This window comes from Maylandia zebra, linkage group LG14, assembly GCF_041146795.1.
Source record: "Maylandia zebra isolate NMK-2024a linkage group LG14, Mzebra_GT3a, whole genome shotgun sequence".
Taxonomy (NCBI): Eukaryota; Metazoa; Chordata; class Actinopteri; order Cichliformes; family Cichlidae; genus Maylandia; species Maylandia zebra.
The window spans coordinates 33,869,227-33,890,336 of record NC_135180.1 but is presented as its reverse complement, the minus strand read 5'-3'; the positions used below and the strand labels follow the sequence as shown (position 1 = coordinate 33,890,336).

General features: G+C 40.4%; 2 protein-coding genes across 4 annotated transcripts; both read left to right on the top strand.

Moving 5' to 3' along the window:
- Window positions 1-493: 493 nt before the first annotated feature.
- On the top strand, window positions 494-11,598 carry prdm10 (PR domain containing 10). Of its 3 annotated transcripts, none has more exons than XM_004560488.5 (23): window positions 494-639; window positions 1,761-1,894; window positions 2,178-2,339; window positions 2,887-2,946; window positions 3,037-3,141; window positions 3,577-3,751; window positions 3,922-4,163; window positions 4,362-4,562; window positions 4,714-4,786; window positions 4,941-5,058; window positions 5,156-5,276; window positions 5,586-5,855; window positions 6,198-6,542; window positions 7,811-7,966; window positions 8,062-8,241; window positions 8,319-8,429; window positions 9,004-9,204; window positions 9,293-9,427; window positions 9,544-9,714; window positions 10,171-10,308; window positions 10,494-10,668; window positions 10,759-10,856; window positions 11,122-11,598. In XM_004560488.5, exons 2-23 carry the CDS (start codon window positions 1,823-1,825, stop codon window positions 11,308-11,310), a joined length of 3,498 nt encoding a protein of 1,165 aa, XP_004560545.1. In that variant the 5' UTR covers window positions 494-639; window positions 1,761-1,822; the 3' UTR covers window positions 11,311-11,598. The 3 variants fall into 3 exon arrangements, with proteins under 3 accessions (XP_004560545.1, XP_076729515.1, XP_076729516.1); XM_076873400.1 differs by lacking the exon at window positions 494-639 and adding an exon at window positions 887-910; XM_076873401.1 differs by lacking the exon at window positions 494-639 and adding an exon at window positions 1,195-1,537.
- Window positions 11,599-14,576: 2,978 nt separating this feature from the next.
- Window positions 14,577-18,754, top strand: LOC101487683 (uncharacterized). Its single transcript, XM_004560619.3, has 9 exons — window positions 14,577-14,741; window positions 15,278-15,530; window positions 15,606-15,667; window positions 15,808-15,946; window positions 16,413-16,531; window positions 16,616-16,796; window positions 16,944-17,027; window positions 17,112-17,207; window positions 17,285-18,754. The coding sequence occupies exons 1-9, from the start codon at window positions 14,593-14,595 to the stop codon at window positions 17,627-17,629; spliced, it is 1,428 nt and encodes a 475-aa protein (XP_004560676.3). The 5' UTR covers window positions 14,577-14,592; the 3' UTR covers window positions 17,630-18,754.
- Window positions 18,755-21,110: the final 2,356 nt, after the last annotated feature.

Below are 21,110 nucleotides of genomic sequence, written 5' to 3'. Positions count from 1 at the left end.
AATAGAATTGTGTGAAACTAAGAATTAGCACATAGAAAAGATACGCTGTTGCAGGTGGACATCGGACCTTTTCAGGCCAAAACAGTAACAACCGGAAGTACCGGAAATAAATCTGTATTACAGCTAAATTGACTTGATGATCGTTACTTTCTACGCGTCCACGACAGGGAATCGACCAGTAGTGCTTCCAGTGGTATTTAAGTCACAACTCCACTCTTTAATAGACATAAAAAATATTTATATGTACAAATAAAGAGATTTATTTGTATATTCCACATATGGATGTGGTAAAAATGTTACCACAACTTTGAAAGGTTGCGAATCGCCTCTGTAGATGTGATTAAATATAATTGGATGACCACAGGGTATAATTTTTTGATTGGCTATAAATGAACTGCTAAAACTGAAATGTTATAACTAGAACGAAAGGAAGTTACAACTATAACATCAGTGTTTATTTTAAAATAATTTATATGTCCTCTGAATACAAAAAACATTTTGTTAAAATAACGTCTTAAACTAACACACCCGCCTGTTCTTAAGTAACTAACTGCCAATCAGAAACCACGAGCTTGCGAGTTACCAGGCAGATTATGTTAATATATGCAATGCGGCCATCTCTGCAGCTACCATTCTGAGGTAAGAACAACTTGTACGTTTTCCAGAAAATTAAAGAAAACCCGGGACTGATTAACGACCCGTTCTGTAGCTCGATCGCTTCGTAGTCTCTCCGTTACTGTACATTAAATGTGCGGATTGTTTAAGCGTAGCTAAATCGGTACAAAATGTATTTTTTTCTGTAGGTCTCTTCAGATGTAGCCGTTGTTGTTAGTCCCACCCAAAATGGAGCCTGTTCTTCCTTGTTCACAGTAGACTTGAAGGGCTGGACTCAACTAGAAATGGGGGACGGGTGGGTCTACCCAAATAATTCAGGCCCTTAGCGCTTCAAAACCAATGTTCCTAAAAAATGTAAAATGTGGTCCATGTCATTCAGCTTGACAAGTTATGTTTGTCTCAAAGTGCGGCCTTACATTGGGACTATATGAGCGTAATGCTAATGTAGCAGTGCAGTATATGCCCGGGTTTCTACAGCACTGGTTTTTGTGGTATGGTCCGGTTGGGACTGAGAACCTGCGGGGTTAAAATAGGGGGGAATTGAATCTAATATTGATTATACCAAGTAGATTTCTGAATGACTTTACCGAGACATGATTTTTCACCGTGGTTTTTGTGCCGATGTGCGGTTGTATTTAGACACAGTTTTCCGGGCGGCCTTGCCGGCAAACCGCCTTTTCCCTCGTACCCCCGCTGAGAGTCTTGTGTGTCCTTTCTGTGCACGAAGAAACATGCTGCCTTTATTTTGGCTTGCATGCTCTGTCACCCGAGCGAAACGCTGTCTGGCGAGCCAAAATTTCAGCTTCAAACGGCCTATGGGCTCGTATCTTTTTCCATGTAGCCCAAAAGTGGCTACTGCAGTACTCCATTGTTGCAGCTTCACAGCTACTAATACAACAAGTATAATATGACATCGATGAAGGTGTGACAGACACCCATTCATAAATATACTTAACAATATTAACATTTCTGTAGAAAAAAAAAAAACTGCAAAAAATGTAATTCTGAATGCTAGTCTATGATTTTAGACGTCAAACTACCAATGACATGAGCGTCTCCCCTTCTGTATTAGCTATTCTATTTATCGTTATGTTTTGTTATTTTAATTAAAATAACACAAATCCTCTTATCTCTGTGGATTGCAGACACCGTGGCTGTCTAAGGAGGGAAGTTATCGTTGTGGTGAAAGGCCTGGCACCTTGCTGCCATGGAGACCAAGCAGGAACCCTCAGCAGTGTGGAGTCAGACTGTTAACAGTGACTCAAGCAACGGCACACAGGTCCACCGTCTTATTTGATTTGTCTGAACAGCTACAGCAGAGTCATACAAACTGAAAAGATGCAAGATGTGTAATAATAATAATTTAAGCATGTTAACAATTGATCTTTTGCACACACCCACTTTCTGTCAGCTGGCACAGGTGGCTGCTAAATCGTCAATTCACCATTTACTTTTATGGAAAAGAGTGACCCATCTAAATAAATGTTTCCTGCTCATCAAATCGGATGTAATATTGCTGCAGATGGTTCAAAGCTTTTGTGTTATGTATACACATGTTGCAGGTGCATTTTGAAGGTGGCACTGTGGCCCAAATAGTGTACAGTGGGGATCAGGCAGACAGAGGACAGCAGCAGGTGGTTTATACAGCAGATGGAAACTCCTATACCTCGGTAGAGTCTGCAGAGCACACACTGGTCTACATACACCCTGCAGATGGCACTCAGGTAAGATGGGATCTTATTCAGAGGAGAGATATTTTTATCTGACATTTTAGGCATGAACATGCCATGTGTAAGTAGGACGATATGCCCTGTTAGGCAGGCAGTGTTTGGTGTTTAATACAAACAGGACACAATGCGTTGTGTGTTAACTAGGCTCCTGTTTTATGAAAGCCATTCTTCATGACTTATATAAGACAGTTTGCAAAAAATAATAATTATAATTATACTTTGGCCACATTCGATATAGCCAAAGTTTCAAGTAATGCTGTTGATGTCCAAATATTCTCTATGAGCCAAAAGTTCAGGTATCAGGTATTTTTTTTTCATGTCTTGGCTCTGGTGTCAATTTGGACAGATATTCCTAATATGGATAAAACAGACAAACAAGCCAACTGTTTAAAGTTAAAGAAGGTTGAAATAAAAGGAGGGGAACTGGAACTAAAACAGATGGTTTCAGGCAGTGGATGGATGGCGGCCTGTTCACTTAGGTCATGTGCTGACAACATTATTCACTGCAAAGTACCACATACTCACCTCATTGTTCTTTCAGACCGTATTTGCTGATCAGCCACAAGTGGCTTACATTCAGCAGGACGGTACAACTCAACAGGTGAGTTTATCAGCTATTGTCAAATTACCTGCTCTCTTTTGCACCACATTGTTTTTAGAGAACCCTTAACCAATTAAATGTCGTTTATAGGTCACAGTGCTACTGCCTGGCGGGCAGAACATGAATGCAGCCAATCTGCATGTTCTCAGTAATGTAGCAGATGCGCCACAAGCTATCCTGGAGCCGGTTTCCCAGGTGAGGATGCATTGTTTGTGTGGAGCTGTTTAGCTTTTCAAACAAGTAAATAGCCTTTGTCTGCTTTTGTTTTTAACATCCATTCAGGTACAAAGTAGGGAAACACAAGCACAAACTGTTTCATGAATGATGAGCTTCATCTTTCTAATTGACAAATTCAAGCAGAAACATTATTTTGTAATTCCATTACCAGTTATTGCTGTAACCAGATGCATGCAGTCTTTCTTTTTCTACTGACATACTGCACTGCATAAATAATGACATATGATGGATTAGCAACAAAAATCATCCTGAGAAATCTCACTAGCTAACATTTTCATTTCAGCATCAGTCCCTCAAAAAGAATATAGAAAAATGTTTCCTGACTTTAAAATGACTACGTGATCAAAGAATGTTGTTACATTGTTTGGAATCCCCCCTCCACCCCTCCCACAGGAGCAGTTGTCTGTGTCCAATTCTCTCACCTCCATGGGTGACATCGCAGACCCTCCTTCTAGTCCTCTTGGGGCCACAGACTCAACAGACGATTCTGATGAAGATGAGGATGAAGACTCTGAGATGGACGACTGGGAACTGCATCAGCCTCAATCATTTAACCCTCACAACCTCTGTAAGTTAAGTGTTGTCAATAAAAGTCCAATGTTATGGTTATGCTTCCTCATACGGGTTGCCAAAATGCCTTTTTAGATTTTAGTGAAAGTGAGTTTCCTTAAAATGTTTTCAGTTAGATTTTTTTATACCTATTGGTGGTGACTTTGCTCTTTTATTGTGTTCTGTCAGGGTGCGAGGAGTGTAATATTGCAAACCCCTCAGTTTGTCTGAAGCACGGTCCTCTCCACCCCATCCCCAACCGGCCGGTGATGTCCAAAGCAAGAGCCAGTCTTCCTCTGGTCCTGTACATTGACCGCTTCCTGGGCGGAGTGTTTTCTAAGAGACGCATCCCAAAGCGCACACAATTTGGTCCTGTGGAGGGGCCACTGGTTCCACAGAGCGAGTTGCAGGACCACTACATTCACTTGAAAGTAAGTAATTGCTGCACAGCACTGATATTTACAATATTTATTTAATTGTATTTTCTTGCACTGTTCTATGGAAGAAAAAAATGTAAGTGAGAATTCTGGGAAAATACAGGATACCACAAAGTTTTTATGTCTATATAAACAGCTCCTAAGCAGAGATTTAAACTGGATTGGTGATCTGTCTTTCTTTTTTTTACTAAGGTGTGTCTGCTGGATGCAGAGAAGGATGGAGAGAAGTCTAATGACATGTGGTTGGACCTTTCTGATGAGGACAGTTGCAACTGGATGATGTTTGTGAGACCTGCTCAGAATCACCTAGAGCAGAACTTGGTGGCCTACCAGTACGGCTCAGAGATATTTTACACAACTATCAAGAATATCCAACCCAAGCAAGAGCTAAAGGTCAGTGTTGTTCAGAGCAGAATGCATTCATTTGAGTTTGATTTAACTGCTTTAAGAGGCCGCAAACCAGAACTAATAGAGTGTGAAAAACATGAAGGATATCTAAAGAAACCACTGGAGTCTGTCTTTTTAATGAGATTTTCCATTGCAGGTCTGGTATGCAGCATCATATGCAGAGTTTGTAAATCAAAAAATTCATGATGTTACAGAAGAAGAGAGAAAAGGTTTGTCTCAGCACTCCGTCCTTACTGTTCTTAATATTAACACCATGCCTCTGTCCTGCTTATTTTAATCTGAAGTATTAAACTATCAGAAAGGTGATGTGTTATTGTTTTTGTCGTGGTTCCTTCTGTTTCTCACTTTCTCCTGTTTCTACAGTGCTTCGGGAGCAAGAGAAGAACTGGCCTTGTTATGAGTGTAACCGTCGCTTTGTGAGCTCTGAACAACTGCAGCAACATCTCAATATGCACGATGACAAATTAAACTCTGTTACCAGGTAAAACTTTTTTTTTATCACCTTATCTCAAATTGTTCTTTTTATTTTTAATGCATTCAGCCCCGATCACGTCTTCACTGTTGTTCAAATCGCACAGGTCTAGAGGCCGGGGCCGAGGAAGAGGCAGGAAGAGGTTCGGGACAGGAAGACGACCTGGACGCCCACCTAAATTTATACGTTTGGATCCACCAGTAGATACTGGTGGAGAGAAGACAACAGTAAGTGGCGCATTAATACATGCTGTGTTGATTAATGGAGTAGGTCAAGATTTAACACTGATTCGAGATAATTTAGACAAAGTGATTCTTTGGAAAGTTACAGATTAAGATATTATGAAGCAATCATTTGAAATCCTAATGCATAAAATAGTTGTTTGATGAGAAAAGTCGTTTGTACTTTTGTCTTAGAGCAAAGTAAAAGAACTAAAATGTTAACTCATCAAATCATAACATTAGTCAAAAAATGCTAAATAGGGAAATGATGAGTAGGAAGACTAAATGACAATATCCCCTTTATCTTTTTATTAGGAAATGCTCGAATTGACAGAGAAACCAGTGGAAGACCATGCAGAGGGAGCTCAGAATGGGCTCAAGGTGGTGGAGATAGAGTCAGAAGGGGAGGTCGGGACAGAGACAGAGAGTCAGCTTATACCTCCTGCTGGGGAACCCGTTCCAGAGTCTGTAGCGCCGCCCCCCAGTACAGACCTGCCTATTCCATTAAAGGAGGATCCGGCACAGAGTGTCCAATCAGATGCTCATCTCACATCGCAAGACATGCGTCGTGCCAAGAGAATACGGGTAAAACTGGAGATTCTGTCTGCTTAAAGGCAACATTTACCTTTTCATTTAGCTTATGTGGTGCCATAGTGCCCATGCTTGCTTTACAACAGTGTGTCTCTCTTCCTCAATGCCTGCTTCCCTCACAGATGGATGTGCAGGTAGGTGGAACCTGGAGGATGACTGAAAAACACAAGGTTCAGGGATTCCTTTTGTCATTTTCCATAGTTTAATGTTTTTCTCAGGAGATACCCTCCTCTGACACACTCCACTGCATCTGTCAGCCTCTTTGTGTGTCTTAGCTGATTTCAGAAAACATTGCTGAGGTATCTGCTAGTAGATCTCTGTCTCTCTCTTTTGCAGAATGCAGCGCTGCAGCACCTTTTTATCAGGAAGAGTTTCCGTCCTTTTAAATGCACAAACTGTGGGAAGGCCTTCCGGGACAAAGACAAGCTGGAGCAGCACCTGCGAGTCCATGGTCGGGAAGCCTACACCTTTTCCTGCCACATTTGCAGCAAGAGCTTCACGACTGATTCAGCCCTGGATGATCATCTCCTGGTACACACAGAGAATCGCTCCTATTCTTGTCTCCTGTGCCCAGAAACTTTTGAAAGGCTGGACCTCCTCAAAGACCATGTAGGCGTCCATGCTGTGGATGGCTTCTTTGCTTGTCCTACGTGCAAGAAGACATTTAGTGATTTCATCCAGGTTAGTGAAACAGTGATTTTTAAATGAGCTAACAGCTAGCCTTCAGGGCTAACAGAATTTGTTGGACATGACCTTAGCTAACATGTGACATTTTAGCTGACCAACAGTTGTACAGCTCTGACCTTGTACCTGAAATATTTTTCTGTTCTTGTTTAAAAAAGTCTTTTGTCATACAAGGTAAGATGGAAAAAAAAAATCAGACTCCACCTGCTTTTAACTTTGGCTACAGTTCCTACGACTTGCTCCTGCTAGAATTTTATTTTGAAGACAAGGTAGAGAAAGAAGGTTATTTTCACTAAATATTCGCTCCCACGGTGTGTGCATGTGTGTGAATGCTAGATTTAAAAAGATAAAAGTGCTGTATGGATGTTTGACTGAATAGAGATTGACAGACCACGTGACTTTCGTGCATTGCATGCCGGGAACTCGTGGCAAAACAATCAAAGTACCGCATCAAATGCAAGCATTTGCAGCACCGCAAAACGTTCTTTCTCTGGTTCCAATAAATTCTTGCTTTTTCTTTGCCCCCCAAAAAGTCATGTACAAAACGAAGGAGAACAATGCCGGTCCGTACAAAGACGGCAAGTGTTTTGAGTGCTCAAATTATGTAGAAAGGTGCTATATAAGTTTCATTCCAGTTACCTGAGCCCATTTTAGGCGTGAAATCTGTGGTTTTGTCTGTGCTTTCACACTCAGACCTCATCACTGGTGATTTTCTTCGACAGGAAGGTCGGGTCGGTTTGACAGAGAATTTCATTATTGTTCCTTTACTTGAGTTTGAGGTCCTGAGTGAAATTACAAGGTGTCAGAATGAGACCTTCAGGTATTGATACAAGTGTAGAGCATCCAGAGCAGGTTGTTGCTGCAGAAAGAGAAAACCTTTAAGGGGGAAGTCAAATTTAAATCAGGTACAGCTTTTGGTTTCATGGGCATAGTCACTAAACATGTTGATCGGACCTACTTTCATGTCTATGGTTTGCAAAGAATAAACAAAAAAAAGGTTTATGAATTAAGCCATATTAGTCTATAAAGCTATTTGAAATAGCCTCATGTTTTTTTGTTTTTTAATTCTCCTTACAGGCAGCTCTAAACAGGTGGATTTAAAGCTGAATGTTTTCTTCAATTAGTAGGTCAAGGTTAAAGATGGCCCATTTCCAAGAACATTGATGTTTTTGTGACTAAAACGTTTAATGCTGTTATGAGGTTTCAGATGTCTTTACAGACATAACAACACTCAGTTCCAGACCACAAACTATGCCTTTCTTTAGGTAAAGAAGCACATCCGCTGCTTCCATTCAGAGAAGAACTTCCAGTGCCCAGACTGTGACAAGGCCTTCTGTCGACCTGACAAGCTGCGTTTGCACATGTTGCGCCACTCTGACCGCAAGGACTTCCTGTGCTCAACATGTGGCAAACAGTTCAAGGTAAGATTAAAAGGAACAGCATTGAGAGATAACACTTGATAAGGTTAGTTTATAGTTATGTGTTCTAATCTGACGTTTTTTTTTGTCATAATAAGAGAAAAGATAAGCTGCGGGAGCACATGCAGCGGATGCACAATCCTGACAGAGAGGCCAAGAAGGCTGACCGGATCCACCGCTCCAAAACCCTCAAACTAAAGGTCCCCACCACTGACTTTGAGAGCTTCATGTTCAAATGCAGAGTGTGCATGATGGGATTCAGACGCAGAGGAATGCTGGTGAGCTACAACTCACGGAGAGATTTTAACCTGATATTGAATTCCAGTGGTCGTGACTCTTATTCTTCTGGTTACAGGTTAATCATTTGTCCAAGCGTCATCCAGAGATGCGTATTGATGATGTGCCTGAGCTAACGCTGCCAATTATCAAGCCCAACAGGGACTACTTCTGCCAGTACTGTGACAAGGTTTGTTAATCCCCCCCTTTCTGTCCACAGGGAGCTTGGGGATGGACTGATTTGTTTATTTTAAAGTATAGCCTGTTGTCCATCTATGCATTTATCAAATGGTGGTTGTGGAGGGGCTGGATCCTGTCTGGGTTGTCAGAGGGCAGGTCACATCAGTTTGTTTCTGATGGCAAGTAATCAGCTTTCAGTCTCATATAAATTGAGTTTTTAAACCAAAAACAACAAATTATTGGATAATTCTTCTTTCACTACCAGCAGAGGTGTTTTATGTTCTTAGTTTTCCAATATATCATCGGTTACATGTCTAAATATGTTTGTTTGGCGCTTAATAGGCGTTGCCATGGGAAACAACAACTAAAATAACTTCATGCGTCCACCTCTGTGTCATTTTTAATCACTCTTAACTGGAGCTAACGCCAATAACTACACCTCATTATTGCCTTTGTTTTATCTATGAGTACATGCCAGGTGTACCAAGTCCCACTTGGTCAAGCGCCAGATATTAATTGGTGCCAGTTTGTTTGTATTTAGTGTCAAAGGGACCTAAATCTATCAAATGAACTGATCTCTGCAGGTGTACAAGAGTGCCAGTAAGAGAAAAGCTCACATACTGAAAAACCATCCAGGGGCAGAATTGCCTCCCAGCATCCGTAAGTTACGCCCAGCTGCTCCTGGTGAGCCAGACCCTATGTTGAGCACACACACACAGCTGACAGGTACCATTGCTACTGCACCAGTCTGCTGTCCACACTGCTCCAAACAGTACAGCAGCAAGGCAAGTGAAGTTTTATCAAAGAAGAAATTTGTTACCATAGAGATTGTTTGTAGAAATCACAATAAGGTGTGCTTTTTTTTTCTCTTAGACTAAGATGGTTCAACATATCAGGAAAAAGCATCCAGAGTTTGCTCAGCTAGCCAACACCATCCCGACTACAGCAGTGATCAGTAGCACTCCTGCAGTCATCAGTACAGATGGTACCACAGCGGAGGCTGTAGTGGTAAGAAAAGAAAAAACAAAAACATAAGGAGGATATTGCCTTAACATGGATAAATGAAAAGTTTGCCTATAGGAAATTTCATAATATTCAATGTATGGATTTTCTTTTCTTCACAGACCACAGATCTGTTGACCCAGGCTATGACAGAACTTTCTCAAACACTAACCACAGACTATAGAACAGCTCAGGGGGATTACCAGAGGATCCAGTACATTCCTGTCTCCCAGGCAGGAGGTACTTTGTCCCAGCCACAGCACATTCAACTTCAGGTGGTCCAGGTAGCGCCGGTAAGCATGAAAGTCTAATCTACATTATTTAAAAAGTTCATAGATGCTTAGGAAGCTGATAATCTCGATAGGATGGTGCCTAAAAGAATGCAGGTGTTCCATAAACTGCCAACATGCTGGTGTAAACTCATGTCTAGTTCCAGAAATGAAGCTTATATATGGTTACCTGATCAAAAGAAGAATTTTCTCTCATTATCTAATTAAGTTGACCTTGTTAATTTAAGGGTTCAAACTAGCAATTTTGAAGCTTTTGTTACTTTCTTTGTGGTTTTTGAGTTTGTAATTAGAGCTGCAAAACTACCAGCTACTGTGAAAATTCTGGAAAATTGCTGCTTTTAGTTGTAGTTTTTGCTTCTAAAGAACCTTTCAGTCTTTGTGTGTGAAACTATGCAAGCAAAATAGTTACAGTGTTTGCTATGTATCAGTTATGTATAAGTAATATTATCTGTTTTCCAGGCTTCTTCCCCACATTCCCAGCACCCGACAGTAGATGTGAACCAGCTACACGACCCTCATGGTTACAGTCAGCACCCAATCCAGGTGCAACACATTCAGGTTACTGAGCCCTCAAGCTCTGGACAAGGTGCCACCCAGGTGAACCCACACTGACTCTGGGGATAATTTTAAGCTAGAGTAATTAGTTATTGTATTTGAGGACTCATTTAAAACAGTCGTTTTGAAACTTAAGTGTATTTGGGTAATAAGGTTTCTTTCTGCATATTAGCGAAACCCTGTAAGCACCATAATGTTAATCGCGAATCTCTTTTTCTGATTTTCAGGTTACTGGTCAGCCCCTCAGCCCCACCTCCCAGCAGACTAGTCAGGAGTTGAGCCCTGCCCAACTGACTCCTGTCACTTTAGCCCAGAGCCACACCCTCCAGACAAGCAGCCCCCAGCAGCAGGGGACGGTGCAGCACGCTTACATTCCAGGAAACTGGAACTACCGAGGCTACTGTAAGTACCATAACCAGTCACGTGCCGTATGTTTTGATGCTTCTGTGCTCTGTGATTACCAGTCAAAATCATATATTCCTGTTCTTCCAGCGTCTGAAATCCAGATGATGACACTACCTCATGCACAGTATGTGATAGCTGAGGCTAGCACTCCTGTATCTGGAGTCAGCAGCAACCAGGTGAAAACGGTGAGTGAATTTGATATTTGTTAGATGAAAATGACAGTTGAATTTGGCTTTGTACTACACAATGAGCATATGTTTTTATATTCAGTGCTCCATACTTGAAAGTGTTGCTTAACAGTAGATGATGCTTCATAATTTACAGTTAAAAGCTGGATTACGTAAATATGCGGTAAAAATAGGAGGCGGAAACTTGAAACCTGCTTTTTCCTAGTCAAAGGAAAAAGAAAAAAGATTTATTGTATAACTTGAAATGTTATCATCCCAACAGACACACTACGTGATCTCTGAGGGTCAGACTGAGCTTGAGACGAAACAGACTCTTCCTCAGAGCACAACCCAGACACACACCGAACCACTGGAGCAGCAGCCGACGAATCAGCAAGCTACCACACAGTACATCATCACCACAACCACAAATGGTAGTGGCACCAGTGAAGTTCACATCACTAAGCCCTGAACTGTGCAGTGATGTTACTTTGCAAAGCCAGTGCAGACTCACGGACTAATCCTGCATGTTGTCCACAGCAGCTTGTACGCACATGAATAAACAAATACCTTGTCATGTGATCCTGCCACTGTCACGTGTGTATATACAGAGATGAAATGCATCAACACAGTTTTATGTGTCTGTAAAGTGTTAAATGTTGTGTTGCAAGCTGCCAGAACTTTATGAGAAAAATAAAGTCAGTCGACAGTAAAAAATGTGATGCTTTTATTTTGGACAGATTATAAAAAAAAAACAAAACCCTAACCTAAATACATGTTTTAAAAAAAGATACTGGGATTGAAACTGCTAATACTTGAGTTATTGAAGTGATGGGAAGCTTCTACAGATTTGATATCCCATTTTGCATATCTGTAATTTTGCACACATTCCTTAAAGTATTTGTAAGAAAAAAAAAAAATAAATAAAAAAAGAGAATATGGAATAAATATTCCAAAATGTCAGAAATGGGTCATGGTCCTAACACATTTGTTACATGTTATCTGTTATCCTAGAATATTGTTGCTCATGTCTGGTATGATTTTACTCTGTTGAACTCTGTTACTTTTTGCTATGTGGTTGTTTTTATTTTTACAGTCTGGACTGACTTGATAATCAGAAATTTCCAGTGAGTCATTTCACATTATTTGTCTTTGTTACCATACCTCTGTTTAGTAAAGTAAATACAAACTGTTCCATTCTTTGAAGATACTCTATTGACTTTAGATGCCAGTTGTAATTGTCGTAACTGACACACAGTTCATACCTAAATGATGTTTGGTTTTATAATGCAACGTTCTTGGAGATACAGTTGCTGTTAGACTTTAAATAATCTGGAAATAACCTGGAAACCTTGAACAAGACTGCAGACATGTATTATAACTATGAGGAGCTTTACTCCATCACTCCTGACTCTGAAATCCCAGAGAACCTCCTTTATTTGTAGTGTCTTTCTTATTGAAAAATGATCCAATGAAGACTTTTTACACCACATATTAGAACACAGTTAAATATACACTCAGCAGACACGTTACTAGGCACAATTTTTGGACCCCTTTTGACTCAGATCTGCCTTAATTCTTTATGGGATAAATTTAACAAGGTGGTAGAAACATTCCTCAGAGATTTTGAGCCACATTGACACGATAGCATCACACAGTACAGTGAACCCACTTTCATTTCAAGAAACTAGATTGTGACAATTAGAGTTTTGTGACTTATACTGGTGAAAGCAGCCACCAGGAGATGGTTACATTGTAATATTGTTCAATGTAATATTGTTCAATATTACATTCAGTAAAACAATACATTACAATATAGCAATTAGTACTTGCATTTGTTTTTGCAAATGTAGAGATCAGTCTGCAAAAGACAGCAGCAAAACAGAGAGTAGGAAAGGCTTTATGTGTTTGTTTTACACTTAAAAGACACTTGAATATAAAATTATTTATTTAACATAACATAACCAAGACACAATGATCACTAATAAATAGATGTCACGTGGCATGGAAGATAGACGGAAGACTTATCTTGGCCAGCTTTTATTTCCAGTAAGTCAAAGGTGACCTGAATTAACTGACGATCATCCCATGCCAGCCAATCAAGGATTGTAACACCCTCCGTAAAAATCAAGGGTCCACCTTGAAATGGGGGAAAAAAAATCTGAAAGAAAAGCATTAACAGAAGGCAACATTAAAACGGCTACCACACATCCTGGCCCTCAAACGAGCCAAACCCCCCCCCCCTTACCAAATCCAATTTTCCTTCCCGCACACTGTCAAAAAAATGAAAATAAAATAAAAAATCTGTAAAAACAGAAGAAAAAGCCTGATCACCTTCTCTACAAAAACAAAGTGAGTTTATGTTGTGGTTGTTTAGTTTTTCAAGGTGTGTGTGTTACTTTAATTATAAACTGCTTATGTTGCAACAGAATGCTGTTATGTGTATGCAACTCTACATGTATTATAATCCTTTGTATTTGTATTTTTATTTTTTTTTTAGCTTAAATGTAAACAATAGCAACAAAAAACAACAACTTTAAAATGTCCTTTTGTTTCTCTTTTTTTCCCTCAGAATAAATTCTGACTAGTCTCAATGGTTGAGATGGAGGAGCAAAACGGCAACATGTTAACCCCGACTGCTGAAGTTCCTGTATGAACTGAACAACTCTGAAAATCCAAGGAAAAGCTGCGTGTATTTTATTTAAAGCTCAGATGGAACTTGATGGACAGATGCAGGCTGCATTCAGGACTTTATCACACTGGCATATGAAGAGTGGTACCAAGAGAAAGTGTGCACACACAACATGTCACTTTATGCTTGCTAAGAGATTCATTAAGAAAATAACACCATAATATACTAAAATAATAATAATATCCTAACCCTTCATCTTAATCATAACAAATGTGATAATCTCATTCTATTACTTTGAAAGGATTTGTATACATGCATGTACAGGCACTTAAAATCAACTTAAAACGATCGACATCAGTTGACAGCTAATTTCAGGAGACTGGTGATTGCTTGGTTGCTAATTTTAATTATTATTTGAGATAATCTGTGACAGAAAAAAGCAAAAACTGTCAGTGTTCTTTCTATTTTTTAAGGCTCAGGCCCTTGCCATACTATCATTACTTGTTAGTTGATTTTGTTTGATCTTTTTCATTTTTTCTTAAAAATCTCTAATCGTGAAACCATTGGTGCCTTATTTTGGTGCCTCTTCAGGTTGAATTGATCTTGTTTGAAGTTTATTCCTGTCACAGCTGCTAGATGGCAGCATGACCTAAGAGAGCAGAAACACACTTAAACTCATATTCATTGATTATTACAACTTAAACAGACAGTGCTTACTAATCTGATTTATACATGGGGATTACTTATTGAAAATGTGCTCTGTTTCATTTGTAAAGCTCAATCTTGCAAAAATAACTTGGATTGTTTGTTGCACAGATTGGAACTGGTCATTGAGTTTGTGATTCATACAGAAAGTCGTGACATTTGGAGGGCTTGTTGCCTGCTCCTGGAGTAAATAGGTGGAACTGGGCTTGTCCTTTGTACAATGGTGATCGGTATGTTAAGCACATTCCAGATGGATGGAATGCAAGGAAAGGAAAATGCCACTACCCAACTAAAACAATTCTTCCAGTTAAACCAGTTTATCATGCTTGTTCACGTGTTAATCACTTTCTCAACACAAGTACATCTACACAACCTGCTGTTATTTTTAGCCAGAATGACTGTGTCTGTGTTGCTCCTATGCCTTGTTTAACAGTCAGCTACCTCAAAAAGCAAGGGGTTTCAGGAAAGGCAGACGGGGTAAGCTGGGTGTGGGCCTGTAAATGGATGGAGCGGGTAAAGGAAGTCGGGAAGGGAGAACGTGAAGAAAGGAGCCGAAACCTGCAGAGGTAGGAAGATCACTATCTTTCAGCTACTAGCCTTTGATTTGAGTTCTTCAGTACACTGATTGTGTGGTGCTAAAGGAAGGATATGTCAGTGTAGTAATTGCTTTACAGCAAGTTTTAAAGCCAAAGTCTTCTGTGGTGGTCATGTCTTAGAACTTACCATTACACACAAGGCAAAACATCTGAAGTAATTATAAATTAGTATACTGCTATTTTAAGCGTTAGCCTCTTTGACACAACTGGAAATACAGCTGGTCTGTTATTGTGAATTTGGAGGATTTCAAGGATACCATTATTTGTAATGTTCCATCACTATTTGTGCTGTTTTAAAAACAAGATTTTGTAAATTCCAGTCATTATGCGGCAAGCGATGATCAAACTTTAATGTTTATTAAAGGGAATTTTTGTCTGCGTAAAATTTGTGCTGGCCTGAAAGAACTTTCCCTTGTCCTTCCCATTTAGCAACCATTTAATAGTGTTTTTAATTATTAGGTAACCTTGATCTCACACTGTCTTGGTTTTGTTTGCTTTACCTACAGTTCAGCTCAAACACAAGTTGTTGCTCAGTCCCAGCACACACCGTGGTCCCAGATTGTGGGCACGTTGGGAGCCTGGTATGGCTTTACTCCAGTTTTTGTAGTTTGGTCAGTCTGCCAAGTGGAGGCACTGCCGCACCCTTCTGTACTGATAGTGGATGTGTGCTGGAGGCTACTCTTTGTGTGCCTTCTGTTGATTTCTCTGGGAGGTTGCATCCATGCCCTGAAGTGCTGCCTGCAGCCAGGACAGAGCCAGGTGAGCACAGCCTCATGGACTTGTTTGTGTTTTTATTTTTGTGATATTTATTCACTGACTTTTTCTCAATTCCAGGGAGAGCCTCCAGGGACTGAACAGGAGATTGTGACTGAAATCAGGAATGACCAGTGTTTACGGTGAGGCTTTATTATTGTCACACTTATATCGTCTTCAGTTGGTATGAATGTTTTTTTTTTTTTTTTTGGCAACAGTTTTCTAATAAATTACCCAAAAATTGTGTTGCATGTAGTGTACAATTTTTTGCTCTTTTCTTCAGGATGTACCAGGCAAGAAACCCAGGTGTGAATATTAATCTGATTCTTGCCCTGGCTGACAGCCTGCTGCTGTGTGTGCTGCAGGAACCTCTGCCAGACCCCAATGTGCCCCACATTCAGGCTCTTCTCTCCAGACTGGAGGTAAAACAAAACCAACTTAAGGAAAAAAAATGCACCTCACCCCACCCCACCCTGATGACTCTCTCTCTCTCTCTCTCTCTCTCTCTCTCTCACACACACACACACACACACACACACACACACACACACACACACACACACACACACACACACACACACACACACACTTGCCTCGAGCCATACTTTTCATCTCCTGTGTTTTCAGTTGCGTTATGCATTTAGAGCAGTGTAAAGTCTTTGTTCGTAATATAGATCAGACCCTCTACTCAGGAATACATAGATATTCTAACCGCAGGCAACACATGCCATCACTGAGCTCCTGTCAGTCCTGCTCTAAATTAAGTAGAGTGGAATGAGAAAAGAATTTAATGTTCTGTCTCTTTCTGCCTCCCCTGTCTATCGTTCTTGACAAAACAAACCCATAATACTAAAAATCAGCCTGTGAATCCTCTCTGTTTCATGTTAGTCAGTGTCTCACACACTGGAGGTGACTGATGTGGGATCAGAGGTGGGACTGGATGAGGTGGACCAAAGCTCTGTAGTGACAGAGAAACTGAAACTCCTCCACACCTACCTGCAGCAGAGGTGAGCTGCTAGTGTACCAACCATCTGCTTCCATGGAGCCATAGTTTAGTTGCATTTATGAGACACTCTTTTTCTGTCTGACAGGAGAGTGTCCCTGCGCACTCTTGTCCAGGTGCAGGGGGACTTTGAGGCCAGTGTGAAGAACATGCTGCAGGGCTTAGACGACCTCTGGGCTCAGCTGGAGGAGCTGCATACTGGGGTCACACTCTTCAAACAGGAGACCCAAGGCCACAGAGATCTGGCCTCTGCTCAGAGAGACACACAGGTAAAGACATGTGGAAACCAGTTAGCAAACTGTAGTATAGTTTACTTTTTTATTTTCACTTTGAAGTTTTTATTTTAACAGCTGTTGTTAACATTGCTGTTTCCCTTGCCTTTGAGTGTTGTTCATGATATTGTGTGTTTGCCGTAGAATTTGTTGTCGGTCTTGGGTGACTACAGGAACAAACTTCAGTCTTGTCAGGTTCATTTGAAGGGCAGCACACAACTACTGCAGGTAAACTCCTCAAGAAAGACAAAAAGAATATGTTATTTCTGTTATTGTTGTATTCACTCAGAAATCTAATGCCCTGTTCCACAGGAGTTAACCTGGAGTCACACCCACATGAGCAACAGCGTGAACAGCAGCAGTGAGTCAGTTTGGCCAGAGCTCTTGCTTCAGTCTAATATTGAGCAGGTACACTAAACTTGAGACAAACAGCTTTAACAAGGTTTAAAAACGCACCAGGAATAAAAACATGTCTCTTCGTTCAGTTTGACAAGGTGCAGGAGAATTTCACCTCTCTGGAACAACAGATCTCTACCTTCCAGGCCCACCTGGAGGGACTCGGAAAACAAAATCAGGAAAAACATGCCGGGCCCCTCACTCATGCTGGCGGGCCACATTTATACTCGGTACCGCCACAGACTTCTTATCATGCCCACAGTAAAGTGTCTGTGGAGCACCGTAACTCCACCTCTTCCTCCACGTCTGCTTCCTCGGTGGATACAGGTACAGCCACAAAAACAGACAATACTTTCTCACTGCGCAAGAGGTCGGCGCTACATTTCTCTTCCACAATCGGACGACGTCTGCGCATATCTGGAAGGAAGAAATGATTTGTTAAAAACGTATTTAAACGCAGATGATGTGGTAGTGAGCTAGGGAAGGAATATTCAAATGTTGATCATTTGCTGGTTGCCTAAAATTTTATTATTTATTGCTCTTTGTCATTGCATTGCTTTGACTTGTATGTGTACTTTAACTTAGCTGCTTTATCTTTTCTACCTCTTGGATTTAAGAGCAGGCAAGAACAGATTTTCACTGTAAAGCACATTTCAAACACTAGGGGGCACACTTTCATCAGTTACTTCGAGAATAAACAGGTACGATGTGGACATGTACACTGATCTCAGGTTGACTGAGCCCAGTGTGAACCATTTCCCTGCTGTCAACAAAATAAAAGTATTGGGTGCATTTGTTCAAACAAACTTAAGTCAGTCAAAAATAGTTTTGAAAATTTGAATTTGGGCCAATATTTCAGGTGTTTTCTGTTATTTTAATTCACTGGATAAGGTCACCAGCTGTTCTCTTTGTGCTTGAAATGTGATTTTGAAAGTTGTATTGAAGTCTTATCCTGTACATCTCTTTGAATTTAAGAAGTATATTTTTATTGAAGGTTTCCGGTTAAAAAAAAAAAACCTATGGGAGAGGAGGCCAATATGGCAAGTATTTTTGTTACTAAAAACTGAGCGGCCCTCTAGACCATTTTTAAAAGATCTTTGATCCAAATTCAGTCACTCTGCAACGCTACACCAAAGGCGATGGTTTTCTCAGCCAGATTCCTAACGTTTCAGGCTGAAACGTGCAGGCCTTGTGATAGAAACCTGTTCATTCATGGCCGCAGTTAAGCGCCTGTTGCATGGACTCTGTACAGCATGTGTGACATAGATGTCATTTTGACCATGGACTTTCCTACCATCTGCCAGATCATGCATCTGTCTGATTTTCTCACACTGTGATTGGGAGTGGTGGGGCCGACCCCTGGGGGATTTGGGATGAAAGGAATGTGAACTGAACACTGCAGGATTTGAGCTGTCACAACACCAAGATACAAACACAGTGTGTGTGTGAACTTCGTTGTAGAGAGATGTAAAGCCTGTGGAAGGAGAGATGCGTGTCTGGTTGTTTGGACTTCAAAGACACAAGAGTTTGAATTTAAAAAATAAATCTTTATGACATGCCTCATGAGTTTGTATGTAACATTTTCCACTAATCAGTAATGGAAACACAGAACATAACTGTCTTGGATGCTTGGTTACAATAACAATGACCACATCTGCTTTGAGGTCCAACAGTCAAAAGATGTTTTATTAGGTGATTTAATAAATAAATTAAAAGGGTGAGAAACAGAGCTTCAATACAAAATAGTGGGGCACATCCTGGCTGTGTCCAGATAAACTCATACCTCACATTGCTGCCGTGTGATGCCAAGGCCATCAGAGGGATGGCATCTGGGAGAGCAGATGGCATCAGATATCTGCTTGCTGAAAATGCAATAGTGAGCGAATGAAATTACCACAGGCTTTGTTTAGTTACACTAAAAAGTTGATGGCTGGCTTCCTCAGAGGCTACTCTGGTCCTGTAGCAGAGGCTATTTCAAAGCCAGCTCAAGTATGTGTTGTTTCAGAAAATATGGTTCATGGCAGAGGTCAATCCCTCGCCTTATCCTGACAATTACTCAAGATCAGGTTTCACTGGCGTACACATAGCACGCATTTGTGCTGATCCCCCCGCTGATGACACCATGCCGTAGTATAAGCAACTGCTATCTGATATCAACAAACTCAAGACCTTGTCAAGAAACTTTCTTAAGATCACAGTTAATTAAACTGTTTAAAATCCACATTAAGTTTCCATTAAGATTTAAAATGGTTGTGTGTGTGCGGGTGTGTCTGGTTGGGGTCTTGTTAAGCTTTTATAATAACGGCAGTGACATCCTTGGTAATTTATGTAGACCTACATCTGAAGAGTGCAGCCGTGACATCACTCTGTAACATATCATACATAACGTGTGTGCAAACAAGCAGTTCTTAAGTCATTTTTTTTTGAACACATGAATGCATCAATCATCTTAGTATGTGATTAGATTAAATTTTAATTTTTAATCTGACTTGACATCATAAACATTTTTAAATCCGGTATATCATTTCATTCTTTTTAGATAGGTTCTATGTTAGAAACTGGACAGAAACAGTTGCTTTCAGGTTTTAGGACTCAATAATGAATAAAAGTATCCCTGATACGGCCATAAGAAGTAGGCCTGAAGTGATCGTGGCCTTGTTTTAGAGAGTGTACAGGCTGTGGAGCTGCACCATGGCAGAGTATAAATAAGAAATAAGGATTATTTTAACTGTGACTCTATCAAAGCTACTTTAATAATGTCCAAGAATAAAAATATGAAGCTGGAAATCAGAATTATAGTCCATATATTCTGTGTATTTTGATTTCTCTAATTTGACACATCTGTGACATCAGCAAATTAAATATTTTATATATACAAGATACTAGGCAATTTCAAAAAGATGTGTTTCCTTTTCAAGTACTGTTTAGTTATGGCAACTATGAACAAACAATAATCTTGGCAAATAACTCTTAGGTATGTTACAGTCAATAAAATGAATCATTGGTGGTTTGAGGCGTATTTTTCTTTCTTATTTTGACTAAAAAATGAGCTTCTAAATTGAATTTCAGAGTTTGTTCTAAAACACAAAAGCTGTTGCATGGCTCTTATTAGGGCTGAACACAGATAACAGGAGGGCCGTGCCACTTTTAATCAGAGTTTGTTGGAAATAGAATGGACAGCTGCACATTGTGACAAAACATCAAAACGAGAGCCACAGATGTACGCAATTAGCAACATGGTAGACATTTGGGGAGCAAAGGTCCATAAACTCACAACTTATTATGGCTGATCTAACATGGCTGGAGGGAAGCCTAAACTCAACAGCATTAATGGGCTCTTAGTTTGGGTTGAAACATTCCACCATCCGGAGTTTAATGTCAAAGAAAGCTTAACTCCTAAAATCTTTCTCAAATCTTTCGTGCCAGTATAATGCCAGCCTGTTCTCATACTACATACCATCCAGTTCAGTGGACTTGTAGCCTATATATGTGCATGAAGGGGTGTATATGTGCGTGCTGAGTGAGAGGGCGGCACCAATAGCCGGGAGGGAGGGAACAAACGTCACGCTCAACATGTTTCCAATCATTAGGAAATGCACAGCTTCCTGTTTGTGTAAATATTTTCTTATTTTGTTTTCCCAAGCGAGCAGGGTAGAATAATGAAGGCTGACCTCTCTGGCCTCTTGTTTTTTTTTAAATGTAGCTCACCTGCAGTGCTGACACGGATGACACCACTGGCTGCAGGGAGCGGAGAGTCAGAAAGGGAAGGGACTTTACGGGGGCAGTGCACACCACCAGCTTTTGATACCAGTTAGTAACAGATGTGAGGCCTTTCAATAACGTTTTCATTATTTCACATTAAATTGCATGTACTTATACCACTTGAGCATCATCTGAATAAGTATGACTGTAAGG

Bases quoted from the DNA above. Each gene is read 5' to 3' on its own strand.
- prdm10 (XM_004560488.5), top strand. From the start codon at position 1,823: ATGGAGACCAAGCAGGAACCCTCAGCAGTGTGGAGTCAGACTGTTAAC. The intron at 7,967-8,061 runs GTAAGATTAAAA...TGTCATAATAAG, and splicing joins CATGTGGCAAACAGTTCAAG to AGAAAAGATAAGCTGCGGGA. The intron at 9,205-9,292 runs GCAAGTGAAGTT...TTTTTCTCTTAG, and splicing joins CCAAACAGTACAGCAGCAAG to ACTAAGATGGTTCAACATAT.
- LOC101487683 (XM_004560619.3), top strand. From the start codon at position 14,593: ATGCCTTGTTTAACAGTCAGCTACCTCAAAAAGCAAGGGGTTTCAGGA. The intron at 16,532-16,615 runs GTGAGCTGCTAG...TCTGTCTGACAG, and splicing joins CACACCTACCTGCAGCAGAG to GAGAGTGTCCCTGCGCACTC. The intron at 16,797-16,943 runs GTAAAGACATGT...TGTTTGCCGTAG, and splicing joins CTGCTCAGAGAGACACACAG to AATTTGTTGTCGGTCTTGGG.